The 22583-nt window shown below is 43.1% G+C and overlaps 1 protein-coding gene across 3 annotated transcripts in view; it reads right to left on the bottom strand.

Annotated features, from left to right (window-relative positions):
• Positions 1-2872: 2872 nt before the first annotated feature.
• Positions 2873-22583, bottom strand: part of ABCD2 (ATP binding cassette subfamily D member 2) — a 48789-nt gene continuing 29078 nt past the window's right edge. For 2 of the 3 annotated variants that reach the window (XM_068400969.1, XM_068400970.1), the window contains exons 7-10: positions 18793-18938; positions 11394-11478; positions 10530-10655; positions 2873-7343 (exon numbers count right to left, since the gene is read on the bottom strand). In XM_068400969.1, coding sequence (XP_068257070.1) covers positions 7133-7343; positions 10530-10655; positions 11394-11478; positions 18793-18938 — 568 coding nt within the window. In that variant the 3' untranslated portion in view covers positions 2873-7132. Of the gene's footprint in view, positions 7344-10529; positions 10656-11393; positions 11479-12898; positions 13000-18792; positions 18939-22583 lie in introns of those variants that run through there. The other variant, XM_068400971.1, reaches the window with a different exon arrangement.

The following is a 22583-nucleotide window of genomic DNA, read 5'->3' as shown; positions in this document are numbered from 1 at the left end:
TTATAGATTACCTAGAAATACTGCAAAGGACATTATGAAAAGCAATTGTGTGCATCTGATGACCACTTGCTGGGGCTAAAAGAGGATTGTTTGGGTTTTACAAGTATGAGCTGTATAACTTTCAAACCTCCCTGGCACTGTAGGTATAAACTGATACTGGGAAGTGTTTGCTCAGTGCAAGAATGTCCTGTTAATGTGGGCATACACCTAGCAAAGCCCAGCTTTATCACTACTAGTTGTTGCACTTTAGCACCTTGCATTAGTACCTTATCAGCCCCTGATCATTTTAGTTGTGCGGATATTATTTCTTAAGACTTTTCCTAAAGCGGTTTGCTGCCTACCTATAAAAAATACTTGCAGGGTCTGGCTGTGACATGCTCAGGGACCTCTCCTGCTCACACACGTTTGTGCCGTACATTTCTTGGGGAGGAGGGCACCAGCACCCGGCTGTCTCAGCACTGCACCCATCCTGGTGGGGAGAGAAAGTGGGTGGGAGTGAAGACTTAGTGCAACCTGTATAAAAAAGACAGAGATCTCCAAACACAGCAGCACAGGAAACACCAACTGATAGAGAAGCCTCTAACAAACTTCATGTCTTTATAGCATAGTGTGCTATAATTAAGGAGAAAAAAATTTGAACGGAGGACATGAATATTAGAGAATTAGTGCATTCTTGGGGGCTTGTTTTCAGTATTAAATAGGTTGGGTTTGCTTCAATAACTTGCTTATCATTTATGGTGAAAATAATTTCTGCTTCCCAAAGACCCAAATCTTTATGAAAAGCATAATGAATCTGATCTATTTGAAATGTGTCTCCAAAGCACGACAAATATAAACTCAGTGTCAAAGACATTTCAATCTAAATAACTTCTGTGAAAATTTTCACGCTAAAATTGATCAATAAATGAACATTTTTGTTTCTTTTGTTGTTTGTGTTATCTTACAAACGCTGTGTCAGGGCCAGCTCATCTCTGTATGTTTGACGACAACAGAAGAAAAGTAATGTGCTATTGCACAATTATTTTACGTCCAAGACAGGTTTCATTATTCCCTTTTTCCAACACAGGGCTCCTCCCATGGGATCTCTTGGACTGTTTTTTCCCAGACCTCATCCCAGCTTGGTTTCTCACTGGGGATTCAGCCCCAGGACCCAGCTGGCTCCTCAGCCCTGCATCAGCCACCATCACAATCTCTTTCTCCCTTTTTTAATTACCTGTTTAAAACCAGATTGTTCATTCACATCAAACTCGCACTGGGTGGGTGCAGTATTTTTAGTATGTCACCGTTACCCTCTTGTAGATGGTCTCATTTACATGAGGTTAAAGACACTAATTTAAAAAATACAAAGCAGGTGCTGCAGAATGAGCCATAATCAGAAATAAGGCCACAGAGAGACAGCGTAAGGTGTTCTTCCAGATATTCCCCACTTACCAGAAAATTTCAGCTGTGGGAAGCCTTTGAACACCTCTGCTCTGAACATTTTCTGAGTCCATTTTGCATTTTGCTCCTGTGATACGAGCCTTGCTGTCCCATCTCTTCTGGGGATACTGGACCCTTGAGCAGAGAGGCTCAGGGCTCCAGCACTTCCCAGTGAACACATGGTGCCAGTCCTCTGCTGGCCTGATTAGAAAGCAGGAATGCTCACCAAAAAGAAGACATCAAAGCATGTCTTACCAAAAAAAAAAGAAACTCAAGTGCAACCTCGCAGCTCTCAGCTCACCTCCCCCACTACAATATAGCCTGTTTCCTCCTGGTCTGATGTATGAGCCCCAGCATGGTCCTACAGCTCCCCCAAGACCCCCAAAAATGCATTTCTCATGGCTCATAACCTGGACTTCGCTTTCTGCCAGTGCTGTCCTTCTGAGTGGGTGCAGTATCTGGAAGGGAGGCACAGGGGACAGGCCTTCAGTCACTCATGAGGATCTAGTTCTCAAGTGACCACTATCGCCATGGGCTTCTCAGCTGCATAACCCAGGTCCTGGACCACCACAGGGTACCTCACCATCCCCAGCCATGCAGCTGGGACATGGCTAGACACAAGCCAGCTCTGGGTTCTGAGTCAACTGGTGTCTTTAGGGTCCTCATACTCCTGGAAGTCTGCAGGGCTGAAGAGACTGTATTTGTGGATCTTAATCCCCAACGAAAAAAATATCTCTGCTATTCTAGGCCAACATGGGCACTTGCTTGTAGTATTTGTGATACTGATGCTTTATGCATAACTTTATCTTACAAAGTGATGAGAGGAAACGGCCTCAAGTTGTGCTGGCGGAGGTTTAGATTGGATATCAGCAAAAACTTATTCACCGAAAGCGTTGTCAAGCATTGGAACAGGCTGCCCAGCGAAGTGGTGGAGTCACCATTCCTGGAGGTATTTAAAAGACCTGTAGATGTGGTGCTGAGGGACATGGTTTAGTGGTAGACTTGGCAGTGCTGCGTTAACGGTTGGACTTGATCTTAAAGGTCCTTTCCAACCAAAATGATTCTGTGATTCTATAAAGACCATAACAACCTTTGGGAGCGATGCTGCTGAGGCCACCTGATCTTGCGCTACTGACACCATCCTCTGGCACACAGCTCAGTGCCCAGCCTCCTTGCAGGACTTCCCAGCAAGTGGTGGCAGCTCTTGTCACCTTGTTGTCATGAATCAGGTCCACGCTGAAGCAGATGGGCAGGAGACACAAGAAACCTCACAGCAACCTTTGACGCCAGCCTGATCTAGGAAGGAAACACTTGTTTTAACTTGCAAACTTGCAACATCCACCCCTCGCTTTCCTACCCCATCACGAGAAATGAGGGATGGGAAGGGGCTCCCAGAGCACATGCAGGCAGGTGCTGACTGCTTTGTGAATGATTCATAAGGAGCACTGTAAACTCAAAGTAAATGCAACATGTTTTATTTGAGGTTGGAATAAATTACAACTGTAAAGCATAATTTATTGCTTTATAAATTGTCTGCTCTTAAAAGGCATTAATATCAAACATAAACAAAACAAAGACACATTTGATTAGCAGTTGAGTTCTCTTAAGCTCCATGAACAGCTCAGTAGGGGGATTTCATTCTATATATGATTGAAATCTCTGATCACAGGCTCGTAAACTTGACTTTGACGTGCATTATCATCATTCAGACATATTGTGGGGATTGTAGATGTGTTCATTTGCTTTAGGATATAATTTTTATTGCAAATTTCCCTAAAATATCCCATTGAATACCCAGTCCTTCATTCCTCACTGAAATACAAATCCCACTGATTTAAAAAAACTCCTTTAAAAGATATGTGGGGTTTTCTACCCGTGCAGAAGGAGGGCTTCCACGTCTAAACCAGGAATGAGTCTGGTCCCAAAACTAAGTAAAAACCAAACTCCGCCTAGGTTAAAATACTGAAACCTCACGCACAAAATTGTTTCCTTCCATTCTGAAGATCCTTGCAAAAAATCCCAACATTACCTGAATGAACTGATGTGGATACTTCATATTTTTATTGTACAGTTACTCCATGCCTGAGACTGGTATGAATTTTGCTCAGCACCTGTACTCCTCTAGGATGCAGACCCAGGCAAGTCCAGTCTGCCCCGCGTCCTGGGGGAAGAGAAGGTGCTCACAGGAGGCTTTGCAGCATCCAGCCCTGAATGCACAGATGCCATGACACAACAAGCTGGATCTGGCTACCCCCAGCTAGAAATGACAGGTAGAAGGAAGGTCAAAAAGTCACCTCCTTGGCCTCCCAGGGAGTCACAGCCTCTGAATGCCAGAAAGGGAATGAATATTGATGAGCAGCTCTCATTGCAGCACGAAAGAGGACTCCACCAAGGCATCCTGCCCTGCTCTGACCCTCTCGCACTGCAAGGGCCAAGTGCTCCCCGTGCCTTGGCTCCAGAACGGTGTCTCCCTGAGCTATTCCCTGAGCAGGGATCAGGCACCTCTGCTCTTGCTTTCCCGGCTGGGTTGAAAGCAGCACAAAATGAGCTGCCTTATGGCCCCTATTACACCAGAGGTAAAACTCTACAGAAACAGAACCGGAGACACCCGTCTCAATTAGCCCTTGGAACAACGCAGGAAGTTTGCAGAGAAAATCTCCAGGGCAGCTTCTCTTCCAGGCACAAAACTAACTTTAAAAGTAATGAGCCACCGGTACAGAAAATCCTTCTAAAACTGGCTCAGTATTACTCAGGAAGTTCCTATTTAGGGAAGAGTTGCTTCTCATACCAGCCTCTGATGTTCTTGTCATGCCTACAAGAATGTAAACAGCTGAGTCAGATGCCAGGATATTTTATGCTATATTACTGAATGGGAATGGTTAAGTCTATTACTGGATCCAAGAAACATATATCAAACTTCAAGGAAAATACGATTACATTGATTCTAGTGCAACTTCAGTTTTCATTAAAATTTCATCAGTAATGTACATATCTTTCGTTATGTTTTATGCATAATCTCATTAAAAAAAAAAAAGCAAACAATCTTTCTTCTTCTAAACATGGTTTCCTCAGAAGATGTGTTTCTGTTTGTGCCGTGAGGGGTGGCCAGCTTCGATCCCTGCAAGGTGGTACAGCAGATTTCAGGCACTGCACTTGCCCATAATGGCTCCCAACAAGTCCAGCACTGTGGCAGAGCTTTGGTGGGACGCTGGGAGCAGGGCCATACCTGGAGCTGTGCCAAACTGGGCTAATTGTTCAGCATTTTTCAGTGTCCTCATCATTCAGGATGGGACAGTCCTGGTTTAGCTCCCAGACACATAGTAAAGTGCTTAACGGAGGGGTGGGGAATACTAATGCCCCTTCCTCCACCTCAGCTCCTGCCTTGGGAGAGGCTGTGGAAAGGTGGCTTTGTGGCTGCTTTGCGCTAGCAGAGGATATGCTGCAGCTGGGACAAGGGCATGCATCTGTTGCACGCCTCATTCATCACCATCTTAGAGAAACATAACTCAGATGTGCAAGCCTTTAAAATCATCAGTCGTCTCATTTATGCTCACCAAGAACAGATTCTTGGCTGACTTCTTTTTTTTTTTTCCTTAGCAGTTCTGAATTTTTCTTTGAAGATGAGAAGGAGGAAAGCTAGCCTTCAGGGAGAGGGACAAGCAGAGACACTTGCAAATCAAAATGCATGCACGTGTCATCCACCATAGCAGTGACCTCCAGTCTGCACTTTACAACAAAACATCTTATTATCTTGAATCTTAATTTCTCATCCCTTTCAAAGGTTCCCAAGAGCATTCCTTTCTGTGTCAGTGAGATATCCAAGGGGACTCTACAGAGAAAACTAATGAGAGGAACAAACTATTGTCACCAGGACAAGTACAGGGTTACATTCAAGTCACAGACTCTGAAGGAGCAGGACAGAGAGCAGACTTATTCCATTTTCTGGTGCAAGTGCCATTGGGGATCTGTAAAACCAGCAAGACAAGCACAGTGAGAAGGAAGAGGGGCTAATGGTTAGTGCACTGGCCTGGGATTTGGCAGATGGAGTTAATTCACCTTCCCCTTGTCTGTGAAGTGATCAGAAAAAGGAGACAGTTTATATTCACTTCAGGATGCTCAAACATTCCCAGCTCAGCAAATACGCCCAAAACATTTCTCTTCTCTTAACAGTTCTTAACAGCTTATGCATTGCCTCTCTCAGACTAAGCACACCAGACAGAAATCCTTTAGGGAATCATACTTCTTCTAGGAAAAAAAGAACCAACAAACTTCAGGATTGCTACATCTCGGCTAAGGCTCATTTATCCATCAGCAAAGGTTCTTACCTGCCCTGATCTTCCCTCCCGAGCTGCCCATTTGCAATCCACTTGCAGTCAAAGAGAGCAGATCAGGAGCTCTTAAATCCATTCCCATCTTTATTTCTAATCCACCGGGTTTTGCCTCCGGCAAGGTACTCAGGCCAGCACTGTCTTGGGGGTTTCTGTTTAAAGCACCTTCTGACTGACTGGGGACCAGGCTCCTACTGAGCTGAAAAGCAGATGGGACAATCAGTGAACGCATCTGAAAGCAAAGCTGTTAACCGGTGCGTTTGCTCATGGGGAGGGCAGTGTTCAGCCACTCTACTGAAATATGGCAGGCATAGTAATTAGTGGTTACAAAATGCTCTAACTTTTCACAGACCTTTGTAAGTGCTGAGCATTTTAATTGGCAGGACAGCCATGCCTGAGAATTCAGTGTATTGTCAGAAACCGGCATTTTCCTCTCCTACAGTCCTTCCCATCACAAAGTGCCTCATGGAACAAACAAGTGCCTACATTGCAATTTTACCAACAGAGGAACTGGGTCAGAGATGTACACCAGCTGGACCAGACCCATGGAGCAGATAAATGACTTAGTCAAGTGAAAACTAAATCACTTGATGCCAGGCCCAGTGCTCCATCCCCTCCCAACAGAGGTTACTAAACAGGGGACATAAATAATCCCCCAAAGGAACTGATGTATCATGAAGGGCAAAGAGCCTCTGAAGCTATGCATAATGGCATAAAGTACAGCACAAGTATATTACACATTTAGCTCTATCTCTCCTTCTCTGTTGCAAGGGCAGCGGGTTGCTCAGACAGCTGTCTTCTGGTCAGCCTGTTATGTTGTTTCCTATGGAAATGCAGGTAAAGATGTGTATGTGATTCAGTAGCAGAACAGGAGCTTGGTTTCACAAGGGCTGAAAGAATGTTTCTTATACCCAAATGAGATTTTTGCATGCATCTGCATACTCACCCAGATGCTGCCTCTGCCGTGCTCCATGCCTGAGTTTCATGCCAAGTTTGCTCTGCGTAGCAGGCATATCATACGCACACAGTGACCTGGTACAAGAGCACATTCTGCAGGCCAAGTCTCAGGGAAAATTTCACCTACAAAACCTAAGTGTGTTGGTAGTTTTTTGCAGTGAATCGGGCTTGCACTAGGAATTAACATAAGCTGCAATGATTAATCTTATACTCTGTGCACTTGCTTATTTTCTTTTCACAGTTCAACCACTTTCTTCCTTAATACTAAAATGCTAAAGTCTTACATAGCATTCAGAGCATTTTTTTTTTTTGCTGGCTCTGTTTCTCTATGCTCTAAGCCTCTATCACAATGCATGCAAAGGATAAGGGCTGAATTTGTAATGCTTTTAACTAAAAAAATACTTTTAAAAACATAAAACATAAATTATTTATTCCTCTTTGTCCATTGTTTTAAGCACTGAGTCTTCTCCCAAGATTTTACACAGTTCATTCAGTCTCTGCTGCATTTTAGGAATTCCTGCAAGTTGGGATTCCAGTCTCTGTTTTTCCTCACTCAGTGATAAACGGATAGCGGTGTCCAACTGCTCAAAACGCCAGCCACCTTGTCCGTCAAACTGCAGCAGGTGAGTGTGGTACTTCCTGCAGTAGAAATTAAAACATTAGTAACAGCTCAGGGAACATACAGTTCATTTTTGCACACAAATTTGGATGTCTGTGTCTCTTTTCAATGGTGCCTCTCAGGAAATGGAGTTTTCCATCCAAAAGTTGTCCACTTTTGGATCACTAGGTAAGACTCTTTTTCAGTGATTCATAATCCCAGGACACTTTTTTGTAAGGGATTTGGGTATTTCAAAGCCTGTCACCAGGACCTCCTTAGGCCATCTAGAGAAATTCAGCAGCGAGGTGCCAGCTGTAACTATCGGCACTGGTGTGGGCTCCCCAGCTGGGGCGGTCATTGCCTCGATGGCTGGGCTCGCCGAGGCCCTCACCTGCAGTGACACTGGCAGGAGCAGGCAGCAGGGCTGTGGAGAGTCCCCACTGTGGTCTGCTCTTCCTGGGCAAGGTGGCAGCCTCCCTTTTTCGCCTCCCTCTTAGAAACACTGTCTGTGGCTGCAGTTGCCTTCACTGCAACTCCACCAGACTCCTCTTTCTCCAGGAGCCTGATGAGAAGCAGCAGACAAGGTTCCCTTCTCCCCTAGGAATGCTAGTCCCAGTTAATTTTATCTACCTCGCTTTCCGAGAAATGTTTTACCTCCTTCGCAGAAAATACATTCAAGCAGGCACAGTGCACCTGAGGCTACTGATAAAACTCTAGTTTGTTCAAATTACACCTCAATCCTATAAGGCTGGCTAAAGAAACCTCCAGTCCTAAAACATGGTTCAGTTTGCAAGGGCCAAAATAAAAAAGTCTCTGTCACAGGTCTGTCAGTGAGTTTCAGGGTGTGTGCACTGAAAATATTCAAAGGTGTACATGAGGACTTTGTCAAGACCTGACAAGACATTTATCAGGAGGTGCAAGAGGAAGAGCACAGAGTTCCCTCAGAGCTGCTGGTATGACTGTGTAATTTATCACTATAAGCTACAGAAGATGAGACACATCAGAAAACAGTGATTATAAATTCCATCCAGGGAATGTGACAGTTTAATAAACTCAATAGCTTATGACACAGGACTTAAAAGAGATTCAACTTCAGGCTTATATTCACCACTTCTTGCATATTATTCTCTGTGCCACCAAATGCTTACCCTATCCCTCTAACTTTCCCCCACCAAAAAAACCCAAAAAAAATCAGGAAGCTGAGATAGCTGATTGAGACATCCAGTGCTTGTGGTCTAGGAAAGTGGCCAATATTTTGATTAAAAGAGCAAATATTTCCTGGCATAATCTTGAGGAGGAGAAAACAGCATGTGAACCCATTCTTTGTCTACACAGGGCAGTCCCTGCAGAAGCATACCCGAGTTAAAGGCATTTGATGCTTACTTCTGAATACTCAGCACTTCTGTTGACTTCTCCAGAACCCCACAAATCACCAGAGTGCTGGTAATGTCAATAGTACTGTGGAGGTTACAAGAGCAACCCCAAACCTTCCTGAATAGTACTAGTACTAGGAAACAAGAAATGTCAGTAGGAAACTGAACTCAAAGGTCTTTCTCACAAGTTCTTTTGCAGAACTTGCCCCCTCTGCATTATAGTTATTTGTGGGTGGGATCATAAAATCAGAAGAGAATCATAGAATAGTTTGCACTGGAAGGGACCTTTAAAGGTCATCTAGTCCGATTCCCCTGTAATAAGCAGGGACATCTTCAACTAGATCAGGTTTCTCAGAGCCCCGTCCAACCCGACCTTGAATGTTTCCATGGATGGGGCATCTACCACCTCTCTGAGCAACCTGTGCCAGTGTTTCACCACCCTCATCTTAAAAAAATTTCTTCCTTAAACCTAGTCTGAATCTACTCTCTTTTTTGTTTAAAACCATGACTCCTTGTCCTATTGCAACAGGCCCTACTGAAAAGTCTGTCCCCATCTTTCTTATAAGCCCCCTGTATGTATTGAAAAGCTGCAATAAGGTCTCCCCGGAGCCTTCTCTTCTCCAGGCTGAACAGCCTCAACTCTCTCAGCGTTTCCTCACAGGAGAGGTGCTCCAGTCCTCTGATAATTTTTGTGGCCTCCTCTGGACTCGCTCCAACAGGTCCATGTGTTTCCTATGCTGAGGGCTCCAGAGCTGGGCGCAGTACTGCAGGCGGAGTCTCACCAGAGCGGAGTAGAGGGGCAGAATCACCTCCCTTGGCCTGCTGGCCAATGCTCTCAAACACCTGTTGTCTTGAGCAGTGGTTTTAAAGTAATGCCAAACTTAAAAAAAAACCACAAAACTTTTCTTTTTAAGTATAATTTAAATCATTTTAAAAACAAATGTCTATGTGATATTTTTTCCTTATCAGAATAACCATTTTTTTCCTTAATATTTAGGTCCTGATCCAACAAAACTTTTTTTGTCACTATCTCCACAGAGGAAGGAGGAATGACGGGGAAACTGTTCTTTTTCAGAGAAGCGGACACTGGTACAATTTCTTTCCTTTGAGGCAACGAATTGGTAATGGATTTTTTGTCATCAGCTTAAAAAAGCAAATGCTCTGACAGTAGAGATCAGGGACTCTGCTAATGTCAGCTGACACCTTCTTGATCTCCTTTTGCCCTTTTAAGTATTTGGTTGATTTATGTATTCAGTAACTACATTTATTTCCTTTGAGGGACTCTTCCATACTTGGTAATCCCTCACTAGAATGATGTTTCTCAGAATTCTAATATTTCTTTTTTTAATAGACAATCAAATTTTGAAAGATCACGAACTCTGCAGATAGAGGACACAACTGAACTTAAAACAACAGATGTATTATTCCTGTGGAAGGACAAAGAGCAGGTTAACCACTTGCCATGCTTCCCATCTTCTCCTAAGCACTGGCAAACTTCCCCAGGACAGCTCACGTATCTTGTCACCTTTACAGAATAATCTGATTATATCTGTTGTGGCTGTGGTGTGGTGGACTAATTAATTGCCTCTTAGATACCTGCGTGTTGCTATTAATAGTTAATAATGGAAACACATTTTAAAAAAAATAAGAGGGAGGAATAAATATCTGTCAAAGAATGAAAAAAAAAAAATCAATGCTAAATGCATTTACATTGCTATTATTGCAGACAAGTTATCTTAGAAAGTGCAGTAGATATTGATTGAACAACTGCCCTAGTACAAAGAATAAAGGTCAGTTCCCTGCCTCTCAGAAAGCTAAAAGCAAGGACCATGATAAATCCCTGAACATACTCACCAAAGAGAAGGTCTGTGTGTTATAGAAAGCAGGGATATCCCAGCAGCTTTTGCAGCTTGAAATATCTTTCCTTCAACATCAATGCTTACAGCACTCGTGCATTCATCCAGCAATGCATATTTCGGCCTTTCAAAAGCAGATAAAGAACATTACTCTTCTATGTTTTGGACAGTATTCCCATGTATGATGCTTAATTGAAAGAATAACGGAAAGGACAGAGCTTTTTTTTTGCCAGACACCTGTCTCTCCTCTACAGCTGGAAGCTGGCTAGCAACAACATAAAGTTTCCGTACATTATTCAGGTGCAGAGCCAGATTCCAGGAAAAATGGGTTTTATTTCTTGGTCCATCTGAATACACAGTGATCTAACTTCTATATTCGAATTTGACCTAGTATTATTCTGTCCTGTCATCAAGTCATACAGTAGCTGCAACCAACTCAGAAACTTTCTATCCACTGCTATGTATGGACTGGTCTGCCTTGGCGGGCTGCAGTCTCCAAAACAAAAAAGTTTTGGAGCTTGGCTTTCAAGCTCCGATAGCCTCTGCAACAGTCCATCAGACTTCTGCAATATTTGTAGGACAGATGCAGGGAAGATGTTTGTGCCTGAGGTGTTAAAGGAAGGAACATCTGGAAAATGTAATGCTATGCTGCCAAAAGCAAAGCTTAAGTAAGAAGCATTGCCCAAGCTAAAAGCAGAGCTTGTACAAATAAGTGACAAGGTCTGCGGTCCTATGCAACCATCAAGCAGTACTGCATATTGCATGGAGATTATAGTCTACTACTGCTCAAACTATTAGAGCAAACCTGCAAAACTCTTCCTCATTTTCAGACACTGCTTAAAGAACAAATCGAAATGCTTACTTATGGTAAAACATCCGAGCCATGCCCATCCTTTGTTTTTCTCCTCCTGATAAGACATCTTTCCAATCCATGATGGCATCCCAGCCTTATAAACAAATGCAAACAAAATGTGTCAGGACAATGTAAGTTTGTGAAGGAATTGCAGCTTCATTTGCAACATCTCTGCAATCTGCAACCAAAATCATAAAGAGCATTTCCATGGCAGAAGAGAGAGCTCAGGGTTCTGGATCATACCTTCTGAAATACCTCAATGCCTTTCCACTGGTACTTGATTGGAAAAATGTCCCAAATATCATGTCAATTTTGAGAGTGGAATTAAACCTTCTTGGTCACGTAGGTATTGTCAAAAAACTTTACTTACCATCTCTTTGAAAAAACACCTTTTACCTGTGTATAACTAATCATTTTATTCTGTCATGTTTGTTTTATAGAACAATTCGCTATTCCTTCTTGAAAGGTGTAAGTGGAAATTTAAAAACAAATTCAAAGAAACAAAGTGTAAAAAACATAAAGAACAGTGCCAGACTCCACTTACTACTGTAGGCAAAGAATAACTGTCAGCAAACTCAACAGACACACAGGTGCAGACACAGGGATGCATTCTGGGTGTACAGACAAGCAGCCAACATACAAAACTGCATACACACAGGAGGATTTTCTATACAAACTTCCCGCTACCTTGTATTTAGAAGTGACCCACAACTGTTGCAACACTGGCTAGCCTTATTTAATATTCTGCATGGCCTTTAACCCATTTATTTCTTTATCAATTTCAGACACATGCAATGGGAGTGTGATGCATTTTATCTGCGATCTTACGGTGGACTGGTGTTTCTGTGAGTACTCTGGCATGATTCATTCCCACTACTGAAAAACTTCAAATACCAAATTAACCTACTGAAAATAAGCTTTCAATCAAACAATCCAGATGGATAGAGTAGGTAAATAGATGAGTTTTGAAAAGCGAGAGTGTGGATGTAGAGAAAATCTGATAAGACATTTCTCTCAATAAATCATCTCTTCACAAGGCAGACAGCTGGAGCGGGGCCGAGCGAGGAAGAGAACATTCTTCCAAATCAGCCCAGAAGCACTGTAACTAAAAAATTAACAACACAACCAAAAACACTTTTCTGCCACTGCCCAACTGAAAATAAACATTTGCCAGAAAAGACTATAAACAAGGCCAAGCAAGGAGGGTGGGCTGTGTCATTCCTGACACCTGACCAAAGGTGAGACAAGTGGGGCTCATGACGGTGCAGGAGGCTGGGGAGTGCTCTGCCCGTGCTTGGTGCTACACCAGGGCTCGGTAGGTCTGAACAAAACCTCAGTGAAGCATCTGGTGAGAGGCTGTGTGACTGAAAACAGGAACTGATAATGCTAGAGATTCAATTCCAAGAATTTTCTCTACACAAACTGTAAAATAGAACATAATTATTTTTTAACATATATGTATATAGTTAGGTTTAAAAACCAGGCATGCACACACCAGAAATACATCACCTTTAGTGATCCTATTGTTTTTCCTTAGTTTCCTTCCATTCTTGTTTAAGGATCCCAGTGGGCACCCCCCCCCGGGGTACATACAGTGCTCTCTATCAGCAGGCTCCTAGCAAAGACGGAGTTGTGTAATGATTAACTGAATCATCATTTGGATGAACTGTGGTAAAGGGAACAGATCCACAGAGGCTGCTGCTGCTGAGCAGTCCCAGTGCTGGGACCACACAGAGAGCTGGAGTGCTGTTCCACCAACACCCTCAGCTTCCAAAAAAGACTGTAAAGCATCTGGAGCACTTCTTTTTGGCAAAGGGTGCTAGGGGCAAGGGATGGGAATGGTCCTTCATGAAAACCATAGAAGCAGCTACAGTTCTGAAGACCACATTCAGGCTGCTGCTTATATTCTGTTATTTTTAAGCTGAGAATATAGATGAGCTCCAGGGATCTGGATCTGAGCTAGGGTGTGGGTGGGTGTGCATGTGTGCACATGTGCTCTGGGAAGCAGTGCCTGTGCTCATACAGTTCCTTCCAGATCAGCTGGTTTATAAAGACTTACTAAAAGACAAAAAGGGAATGAAGTTCAAGAAGCAGCACCGTCTTGTCAGCAAAATCATTCTATGATTTTCTCTAAAGGTGTAAGATTTAGCCTCTGCTTACCAGGATACAATAATCATCTCTGTGGTCACTTCAACTTACATTCTAACTGAATATGAGAAGTACATCTTGTCTCTTCCTGCCTAGCTCCCTCCCTCAACTTCCCTGTTTGCCACTTGGAATGCCTCAAACAACAGATAATGAAGGATCCATTTTAATATTATCCCTTTCAAAAATTATTTTCTAACGCCTGAACAATCTCCTCTGAATACTTAGGCATTGTAACTCACAATAAACTGACTCCCTACTCTGCATTAACAATAATGCACCTACTTGTTTCTCTTTTCTTCCTGCTGACATGGCACAGGTTGTCAGTGTTCTGAAAATATCAGCCAAGTCAGTAGCTTATGTCACCCATAGCTACGTCCACTTTACAAATGACGAAATGAAATGGCTTGTCTCTGAACGTAGAAGAAATGAAATGGCTCATCCATGAACACAGCACAAATCTCTCAGTAGGTACAAACATAATCCTGGCTTTCAGAGCCCAAATTCCTTGTCCAGCTTCTCGTTACACACACTGTGTGCAATCAAAGGCTATGATGTAGATGTGTTGAACACTGGATGTCACAGAAATGCCTTTTGCGACCAGTAAGACAAAAGAGTATGTGTAATGTGCTGGGACAGAGTAAGAGTGGTAGAAATACATACAGCTGTCAGCAGAAACTAGCGATAGCTTCATGACAGCAGCATTTCATTTTCTTGCATGGCTTCTTTTATAATTCCTTTTACCTCAGTTTTCTGAAGGAAAAAACAAGCTAAATTTGACAACAATAAAAAGGGTTACATCTGGGGTCTGTAGCACTGTGTATCCTCCATCCTTGTGAATCCTTGCACTTACATGCAAGACAGAGGATTCAGCTGCCATAAAAAGATAGGCTTAAAAGTTCCTTTTCCAGATCTAGCTTCCAACACACCTCATCAGACATGGACTGGAGTGTTACAGCTTCACGACAGAAGAAAGGCTACCACAGCAAACTAGAGCCAGAGAGCCCACCCCTGGGGGTTTTTGACCATGTAGGCCTCTTGCACAGCGTATGGCCCCAGGCAGTTGTCAAGATGGAAGAGAGCCCACGTGCTGTGCAGGATGACTATGCAAAGACAATCCTTAGCTGAGGAAGGAACAAAGAGACCATCAATTTCAAGAGCCCCAGCTCAGCATGACACTGAAGGGATTTGTGTCTCTGGATTTCAGAGCCTCCGGAAAAGCCGGCAGAGCACTCCAGAGTTCCTGCTGGTACCAGGAAGCAAAGCCAGGGCTAAAATGATCAGATGAAAGAATATTGGAGAGAGGAAATGTGCATGTCTGTGTGTTTATACGTGGCCTGGCACAAAGGTTCCCTGGACAAGACCCAAAGATATGACAACCGTGCAAAATAATGAGGAATAATTATAATCTGGGGTGCTGAGAAACCATAAACAAGTTGAACTTGTTCAGTAATGTCATCAGCCCTAACCTGACAGGCCTGGTCAGGCATTCAGCGTGCTGCTACATGTGCTCATGGCTTCCCTCATGTGACAGGCTATCGTCAGCCTAAGGCTGCATCACGATTGACACTTGCTAAATATACACAGATTTTCAAAGCAGGTCAAAAAGGAACCGCTTTATGTATATCTACTGCACATCTCCATGCTATTACCCATGATTTCTGGACATGTCTTTTCACCACCCGTACTGAATACAACCTTCTTTGCTCCCCTCATGTTGTATGAAATTATTGTTCTGGTAGAGCTAGCAACGTTGCAGGTGTTGACAGGGGCACCTGACTGATAATATAAAGGAAAGTACCACAACGGCATCCCTCTAATATCCAGCAAGCGAGAAAAACGTCGGCGTGGGCTTCAGTAGGATGTAAATTCTGCCCCTAGGAGCAAGGGGTGCTACTGCCAACAGCAATTGCACTGGGTTCTTCTAGGGCTTGGGCTCGGGGACATCAGGAATGGTGGTGGTGGGGAAGAAGATTGGCGTTTGGTGGTTTTGGTATTTTTTGGTGTATTCTGTTGCTATTGACTGAAAAAAGCTTCATGAAGGTAACACAGAAGCTAAATGCCAAACCGAGCTACTTATTCCTGTAACCACTCTGTTTACTTCTAACTGGGTCAACCACTATCGCTAGAAAAAGAGAGGAATTTCTGCTATTGGCAGCAACAAGAACAACATCAGGCTCTTGTTGGCTACTTTACACTCGGAATCTGTTGACCCTTGTACTGATGCAATGTGGAAGTAATTCAGCTAAAGGCAACAAAGTTATGCCAGGACAAATAAATTGAGTCAGAGTTGCACACTTCTGGCTCCATCTGGCTTCTTCATAACTGCCCACAGGGAGCAGAACACAAAACTGCAAAGCACCCTATTATATGTGCATGACATTCGTGGTCAATTAAAACACAACAGGGTCAAGCCCTAAGGAGCCTGCTGTCTGGTAGAGGCTTAATACTGCAGGGGATAGGTGAAAGGGGAAGAGTCAGAGGCAAGGCTCTGAAGCAGAAAAGGAACTACAGAAAAAAATATTGAAGAATTATATTAGATTTCTATAACTTAATGACTGATAGATCATTAGCTCCATTCTAAGAACAGTTTATGGAAACGGTTCAAAATAGAGTGGACATATGCCATATATCCACAAGCATCTGAATAACTAAAAATAGTTTCATTGATTTTTTTTTTCAGAAAAAACTTTTTTTCAAAAAGTGCATATAATATATAAATAGAAGCTTGATGGGAATTTTTCAGCAAAACTTTTTTCTATTGGAAAATGCCAGTGTTTGTCAACCATCAAAGCAGTTTGCAAAAAGGCAAAAGGTGGTTTGGGGCAAATCCCTTGTTCTACAAGCTTCATATGGGATTTTTCATTATTTTGCAAAGAAAAAAGTTCCATTTTTAATAGAAATAATTTTAGTTTAAAAATCAGATTTTAATCAAGATAATAAAAATTGGAATTAAAACAAATAATTCAACTATGTATAAACAAATATTTCAATTGTTCACTTTCAACAAGTATTTCTCTGGCTTGCTGTTCAAAAAAAACAGAATATGAGTCTTTGTCCCAGACTGGGGGAGCTCTAAAGAATATGTAAGCATATGAAATCCACGTAATGTGTCAAATCATATGTAATGGATTTCCTCTCTGCTCCTGCCTTGGTACTTGTCTCCTGCGAATGCCCAAGGAGAAAAGGGAACAAGTAAGTGTATTATGGTCCTAAAAACTTCCTGGTATGCGGTAATCTCTCCCCCTCTTTTCCGGCTTTGCCCACTTCTGCCATTTTAGATCACAAAGTCCCTAAGACACTTTTTTTAAACATTTGTTTGTGCAGATCTTTGCACAGTATGCCCTTACCCTGAGCGGAGTACAGCAGCACACCACCACCGAATATTAACAGTGTCCTCTAGACATTTTTATAGATTGTGTGTGTCCTGCATGCGCAGTCAGACAGGCAGAAGAGCAAGAATAGGGTCAGCAATAAATACTTTCTTTGGCACAGAAAGTAGAGCAAGACTGATCCAAACCTGGGTTTTCAGTTTGGCGATACAGAACACTGACCCTAGCCAACGGCATCTCATGTGTGGAGCACAGTAACTGCCCCATCACCAGTTACATGCACATCGTTGTGGTTTATAACCCTGCAGCTGGAGCATTTCAAGACTGCTGGGGATATGGTTTTGGCCACTGAGGGTCATGTGTTGTTCAGTAGATCTACAAGTACCAGCAGGCTATGAATGCACACTCCACAGTGGCTTCTTGCCACTGACAATTTAACTGCTCCTCGTTTTCCAGCTCCCCATTTCAACACATCTCCTTGTTCTTCTGCAATCTGGGCACTTCACTTGGTGAAGTAAGTGACTCAGGAATACTAACAGAATAGTTATAATGTCAGTGCAGAGACTAGAGGCCTTCTCTGCAATTATTCTGGTCACCAAGTTTAGCTCTCTGCCCACTTTTTCAATCCTTGTGTCTTCGTATCAGATCTGAATAATAATAAGAATCTGCCATCATTCTGATTCATATTTTCTATTGCAACTTGAGGGCCAACAGTCATTATTACATTCTTAACAAAGAAGCATTAACCCGTGGAAAGATAAGAGTCTATGAACAGGATTGTGAGGTGGAGAGTGAAGAAGTATCTGTAGGTATACAATTGCTGCTGTAAATGATTACTATCCCCGCTCTAAAATGTGCAGAAAAGACACCAGACGAGTGTCCATGCATACTTCAAAAATAAAATAAACCTTCTGCCTTTTGAACAGAGCAACAGGCTGCCATTCAGGAATGGGAATTCAGACGTTGCCTTGGTATTCCCAGTGGCTGAGGCACTACTCTCTATTGTCAGATGATCCTGAGAGATGCCAAGCACACATAGTACAAGGCAATGCACCTGAAGTACCCTCTCAAAAAGGAGCACTGACAGCTGGCAGAGAGGGGCAGGGTACACCCAGCACTCCTGACATCAGCTCCTTAGAGGGGTTTGAAGATCCTCCTTCTCTCTAAATGTTACCCACTTTGTCCTATGTCTGTTTTAAAAGCATAATGATGGGGAGGAAATTCAAACTAGAGATTAGTGGCTGGTGGGAACAAAAGGATGAAAATTATTGCTATGCTTGGGAAAAAAAAGCCATGAAATGTTCCAGTTCCTTAGACACAAGAGAAGTCTTTAGCATCTTGACATTTACTGTGCCAGTGTATTTACACTGTCCCCTACTCTTAGGACAAACAATGCTGAGAACACATGACAACTTAAACAGCAAGTGGTAGATGGCAACACTCTACTGCCAGCCAGTATCATTTGGTTATTTTTAACTTGTTCACCCTGGTGATGTGGTATCAGACACTCCTTCCCATGGCACATAGTCCTGCTGATCCCACAAACCAGGGAGGTGAAAGCAGACCTGACTCTCCTTTCATTCACATGCTGTCTAGTTGATGTAGTCATTGACATTACAAGGTTTTAAGACAGGTCACATTTTCTAAGAAAATGAAGGAATGTCATTGATCTCACAATACCATGAAAAGACTGGCCCTTACAAAAGAGCAAGGTTGTTCAGCTCGGGCATGGATTTACTGGGGAGGAGAGGAGCACGTAGCTCTTCTCCCTCCATTAGCATCAGGATCAACAACCATGTGGTTGTGCAGCTCCCACAACACAAGAGCTCTGGATTCAGTTTTGCCAGTTCAGTAAGTAAAGATCAGTCACACTAAGACACACATGCGAGGATGGGATTTTGTAAAGCTTTTTACAAAAATATGCAATTTACCTCCTTCTCTTTGAACTATGTGGTACAGGTGAACTGTGTGCAGGATACACTCCAGATCTTGATCTTGGTAGCCTTTCTCGTGCATGTCATCCACTGAGTCTGGATAGATGACTTGATCACGTAGTGTTCCAATGGACATGTAGGGCCTGAGAAACAATACAAAAAAACAGTAATCTGGGGCTGGCTCCAAGCAAGCGTATCTTGCTGATGTTTTATGAGCAGAGTATAATGCTTTAAACACCATGTTGCTAAAACTGGATTTATCTGTGAGTGCACTGTGGGTGAACGTTTTTCTATACTTACCCTGGGAACAATGTATTGTTTCCATAACAGCTGATTACAGCATAGCAACAAGGGTAATATTAGCATGAAAACAAAATGACAGATCAAGCAGAACAAACATCCACTTCATAGCCCATTCTGAATGCTTTCACTTGGAATCAGGGAAACTCTGTGCTGTATTCAAGGTTCGGTACACTTAGACATTTAGAAATTGAATTAAATGCTCACACATTAAAAGCTAATTTTAACAAAAACTTTGCAGCTCAAACTGGGAAAGACTTCCATGGTGCAGCAGGAGACACCCAAGTCAGGCAGGAGAGGACTGAAAGCCTCCTTCGCACACTGCTATTCTGGACTGTAGAACTGGGACAGGGCGTAACTTAGTTGGCTCTAAAAGCCGGTGTAACGCTTCTGAATTGCAAAAAAGCATAAATTAGAGAAGCTGATCAGCTTAAACCTCCCAGCACCAGACTCCCTTTGCCAAACACAAGGCTGAGCTGTATGTGAAGCAGCTTCTGAATCACCACATTCCCACACCAGGTAATACCATCCATCTTACTAAAACAAGCTGTCTCCACTTTGGAGCCAGAGCTCTCAATCACAGCCGTGTCCCTGGAATGGCTATGGACAGTCTCCACAATGTCATGAGCTGTGCCCAGCCTCTGGTGCAGCCTAGGCCCCCAAAATCCTGGATAGTCTCTAAATAAAGTCAGCTCAAAGAACAGTTTTATAGCTCTCTAAAAGATACCAGACAATTCAGGCTAGGATAGCAAAGGCAATCTAAGACACATCTATTTGACCATCTCTTTTGCTGCTCTTGTTTTAAGGATTTCTTGTGGAGGACAAATATCCATCCTGTCCCACAAACACTGCTGATAGCTCTTGGAAGCTGGAAATACCCCAGGAATGATCTGTGAGATTTTGAGTTCGGAGGGGAAGGCCAGAGCTGAAGAACAGTCAGGCTCCAGACTCTGTGTCCTGCTTTCTGTGTCAAGAGTTACACTAACTCCCTCTGGGTTCATCTGCCAAAACAGTACCAATCTTATTAAAGCTGTTGTGCCAGGGGATGATGACAGAGAGAAGCAGTTAAAATTGGGCCAGCAATGAGGAGGCTTCCAGGCATCTTGTCCTTGCCACAGAGAACTGCTCCCAGCAACTTCACAGCATGTTGACGAGGGGTCAGCTTTCTTCCCTGAAGAGCTCTGGACCTGCAAGGTGGGAAGGTCTCAGCCACACAGAGGCTTTCCCTGATAGAGATGTGTAATACCTTAGCAGATTTCCTCCCTTCCCTTGGAGGTGTCTCTGCAAAAGGGGTGGATCTACCCATTGTTATTTCGAGTCCCGAAAATACACCACTGAGTAATTTGAAGGAATTCATAATACAACAGATGTAGAATTACAGAACTAAAGCTGCAACGTGAACCGAAAGTCACGTTCAAGCTGGCATTCTGGGTTTTAGTGCTGCAGACATTCATGGTGAACTGTCTGTACCCACCCGTAGTTAAACTACTTTCACCACCAGCTGGGTGAGGGTGGAAAGGGCAGAGGATCTGAACTGCTCGCAAATACTTGGTCATCTTCCTGCTGTGGGTAGGCACCCAGATGGAGCAAAACCAGAACCACAAGTCAAATACAAGCATTGCTGCTCCTCTTTCCTCATTGTTCTGCTTTGTGCTTATTGTGGGAAGAGTGCCACTCATGCTGCTGCATGAATACTAGCATCAAGTGCAGTGAACCATTTACATTAATGGAGATATTGCAACATCTCAACTCTAAAAATTATGTAACTTCATGAAGTAATGATACATTACATTTCCATAGTGCTCTCCATCTAAAATCCCAAAGGGCTTTACTTCTTGCTTACGTAGAAATCACTTCACTCACTCCAGACTGCTGCCATCTCTAGGAGAGAAGACAGCAACTCTGCCTGGGCTCAGAAAAGTTGAGATCAGGTTGCGCATAAGACTTTGTAATTTAGGTGAAGCTGCAGGTAGGAGCAAGGAGGACAGAGTCACCTATCATATAATTTGTCTGCGGTTTAATACCTTACTCTTGTGAAGTATGATCCTGTAATGACTAGCAGCTCTGAGATTTAACATGATGCACAATTGGGAAGGCAATGCTCAAAAGCACCACGCCAGGACACTTGTTGCCATGCTATTTGTTGAGTCACCAGCACCGCTTCCTGGCACAACTGGATTTTCCTTGTGGCCTCTCCCTGCCTAGTTTGTAAAAATGAAAGAAAAGCCCAGCCTGCGGAGGAATAGCAAACCCCACCAATTACTGACTAACTAGCAGAGAGGAAGAATGGGTTGTGGTTACAGGTCTGTCCCGGGAGGTGGGAAAGCACGTTCTGCTTTCCCCATCCTATAGGGAGCCACTCCTGTCCCTGAGGGGACACTTCATCTTGCTTGACATGAGATGTCCCGTTTGGGGCTCCAACTCTAGACAACAAAGAGAGGCACCTCTGTGCTTGGTTTCCCCCTTTTATTTTAGGGTGGGGCTGGATTGCCTCCTGCGGGTGTCTTCACCCTCAATGGGGGTCAGAGCCCAAACAACTAACTTAGTTCTGAAGTGCTAAAGCTAGATGAGATCTCATCTAACTCAATCTCATACTAAACCAGATTTCCCTATCCATAACTTAAAGACAATAACCACCTCACCTACCACAGGTGCCACAAAGTCAAACACACTAAAAAACCTGTTAAACATCAGATGTTACTGTAATCGAGGTTACATGTGTGTGACAGCTAGACATTAAGGAGTAAGAAGTATGGGTAACTGGACACAGCAACAGCGGAATTTTGGCTTTGCCAGTAAGCTCCTTGTTAAAATACTGTTTTCATTAAATTTTTAGCAGTTCAAACAACAAAATCAGGCTTTTCGTCCTGAAATAATACTTGAGTTTAACGGGATATAATTGATTTCTGATGGAGTTTTTCCTTTCAGCCAGAGTGCCTGTGTTCCAGTCTCAAAGAAAGCACCCTTACAGACTCAGAAAGCAACTCCTCTGGTGTGCGGAGGTCACGTCTTTGATGCTAATAGCTCTGCAATGGTTTTCTTTCTTTCTCTGCTCTCTGAAAAACAGATTTCTACACTGCAAGAGAAGATTTAAGGTCAGTAATCCTTTTTTTTTAAAGCTTTGGTATCAAACCTCCAGAAAGCTAAGAAAACTTGCTGATTCTTGCCTGGTCTTCTGGAATTTCAAGGCATTTACTGGAAGAGATACTTTCAGTTCACACAAACTGATCTTTTTTCAGTCTGATAGTTCTATTGCATCACCGATTTCTGTTTGTGCACTTAGCGCTTCACTTTGCAGAGTTGTAACTTCATTCTGCTACTAACAAGCCATCATCCCTTAGGCTTATGACTTCCCCCTTGCAGAGCAGGCTTTAAAGAAAGATGATATCGAGACGTGCTGCAATCTGAACCCTGTGGTGTGGACAATTCCCCAGTGCCCTATTGACACATGACATTGCGTACAATGTTGGCAAAATATTAAGAGAAAT

The sequence above is a fragment of the Nyctibius grandis genome, chromosome 5, assembly GCF_013368605.1.
Source record: "Nyctibius grandis isolate bNycGra1 chromosome 5, bNycGra1.pri, whole genome shotgun sequence".
NCBI classification, from domain to species: Eukaryota; Metazoa; Chordata; class Aves; order Nyctibiiformes; family Nyctibiidae; genus Nyctibius; species Nyctibius grandis.
This window is presented reverse-complemented; position numbering and strand designations above follow the sequence as displayed.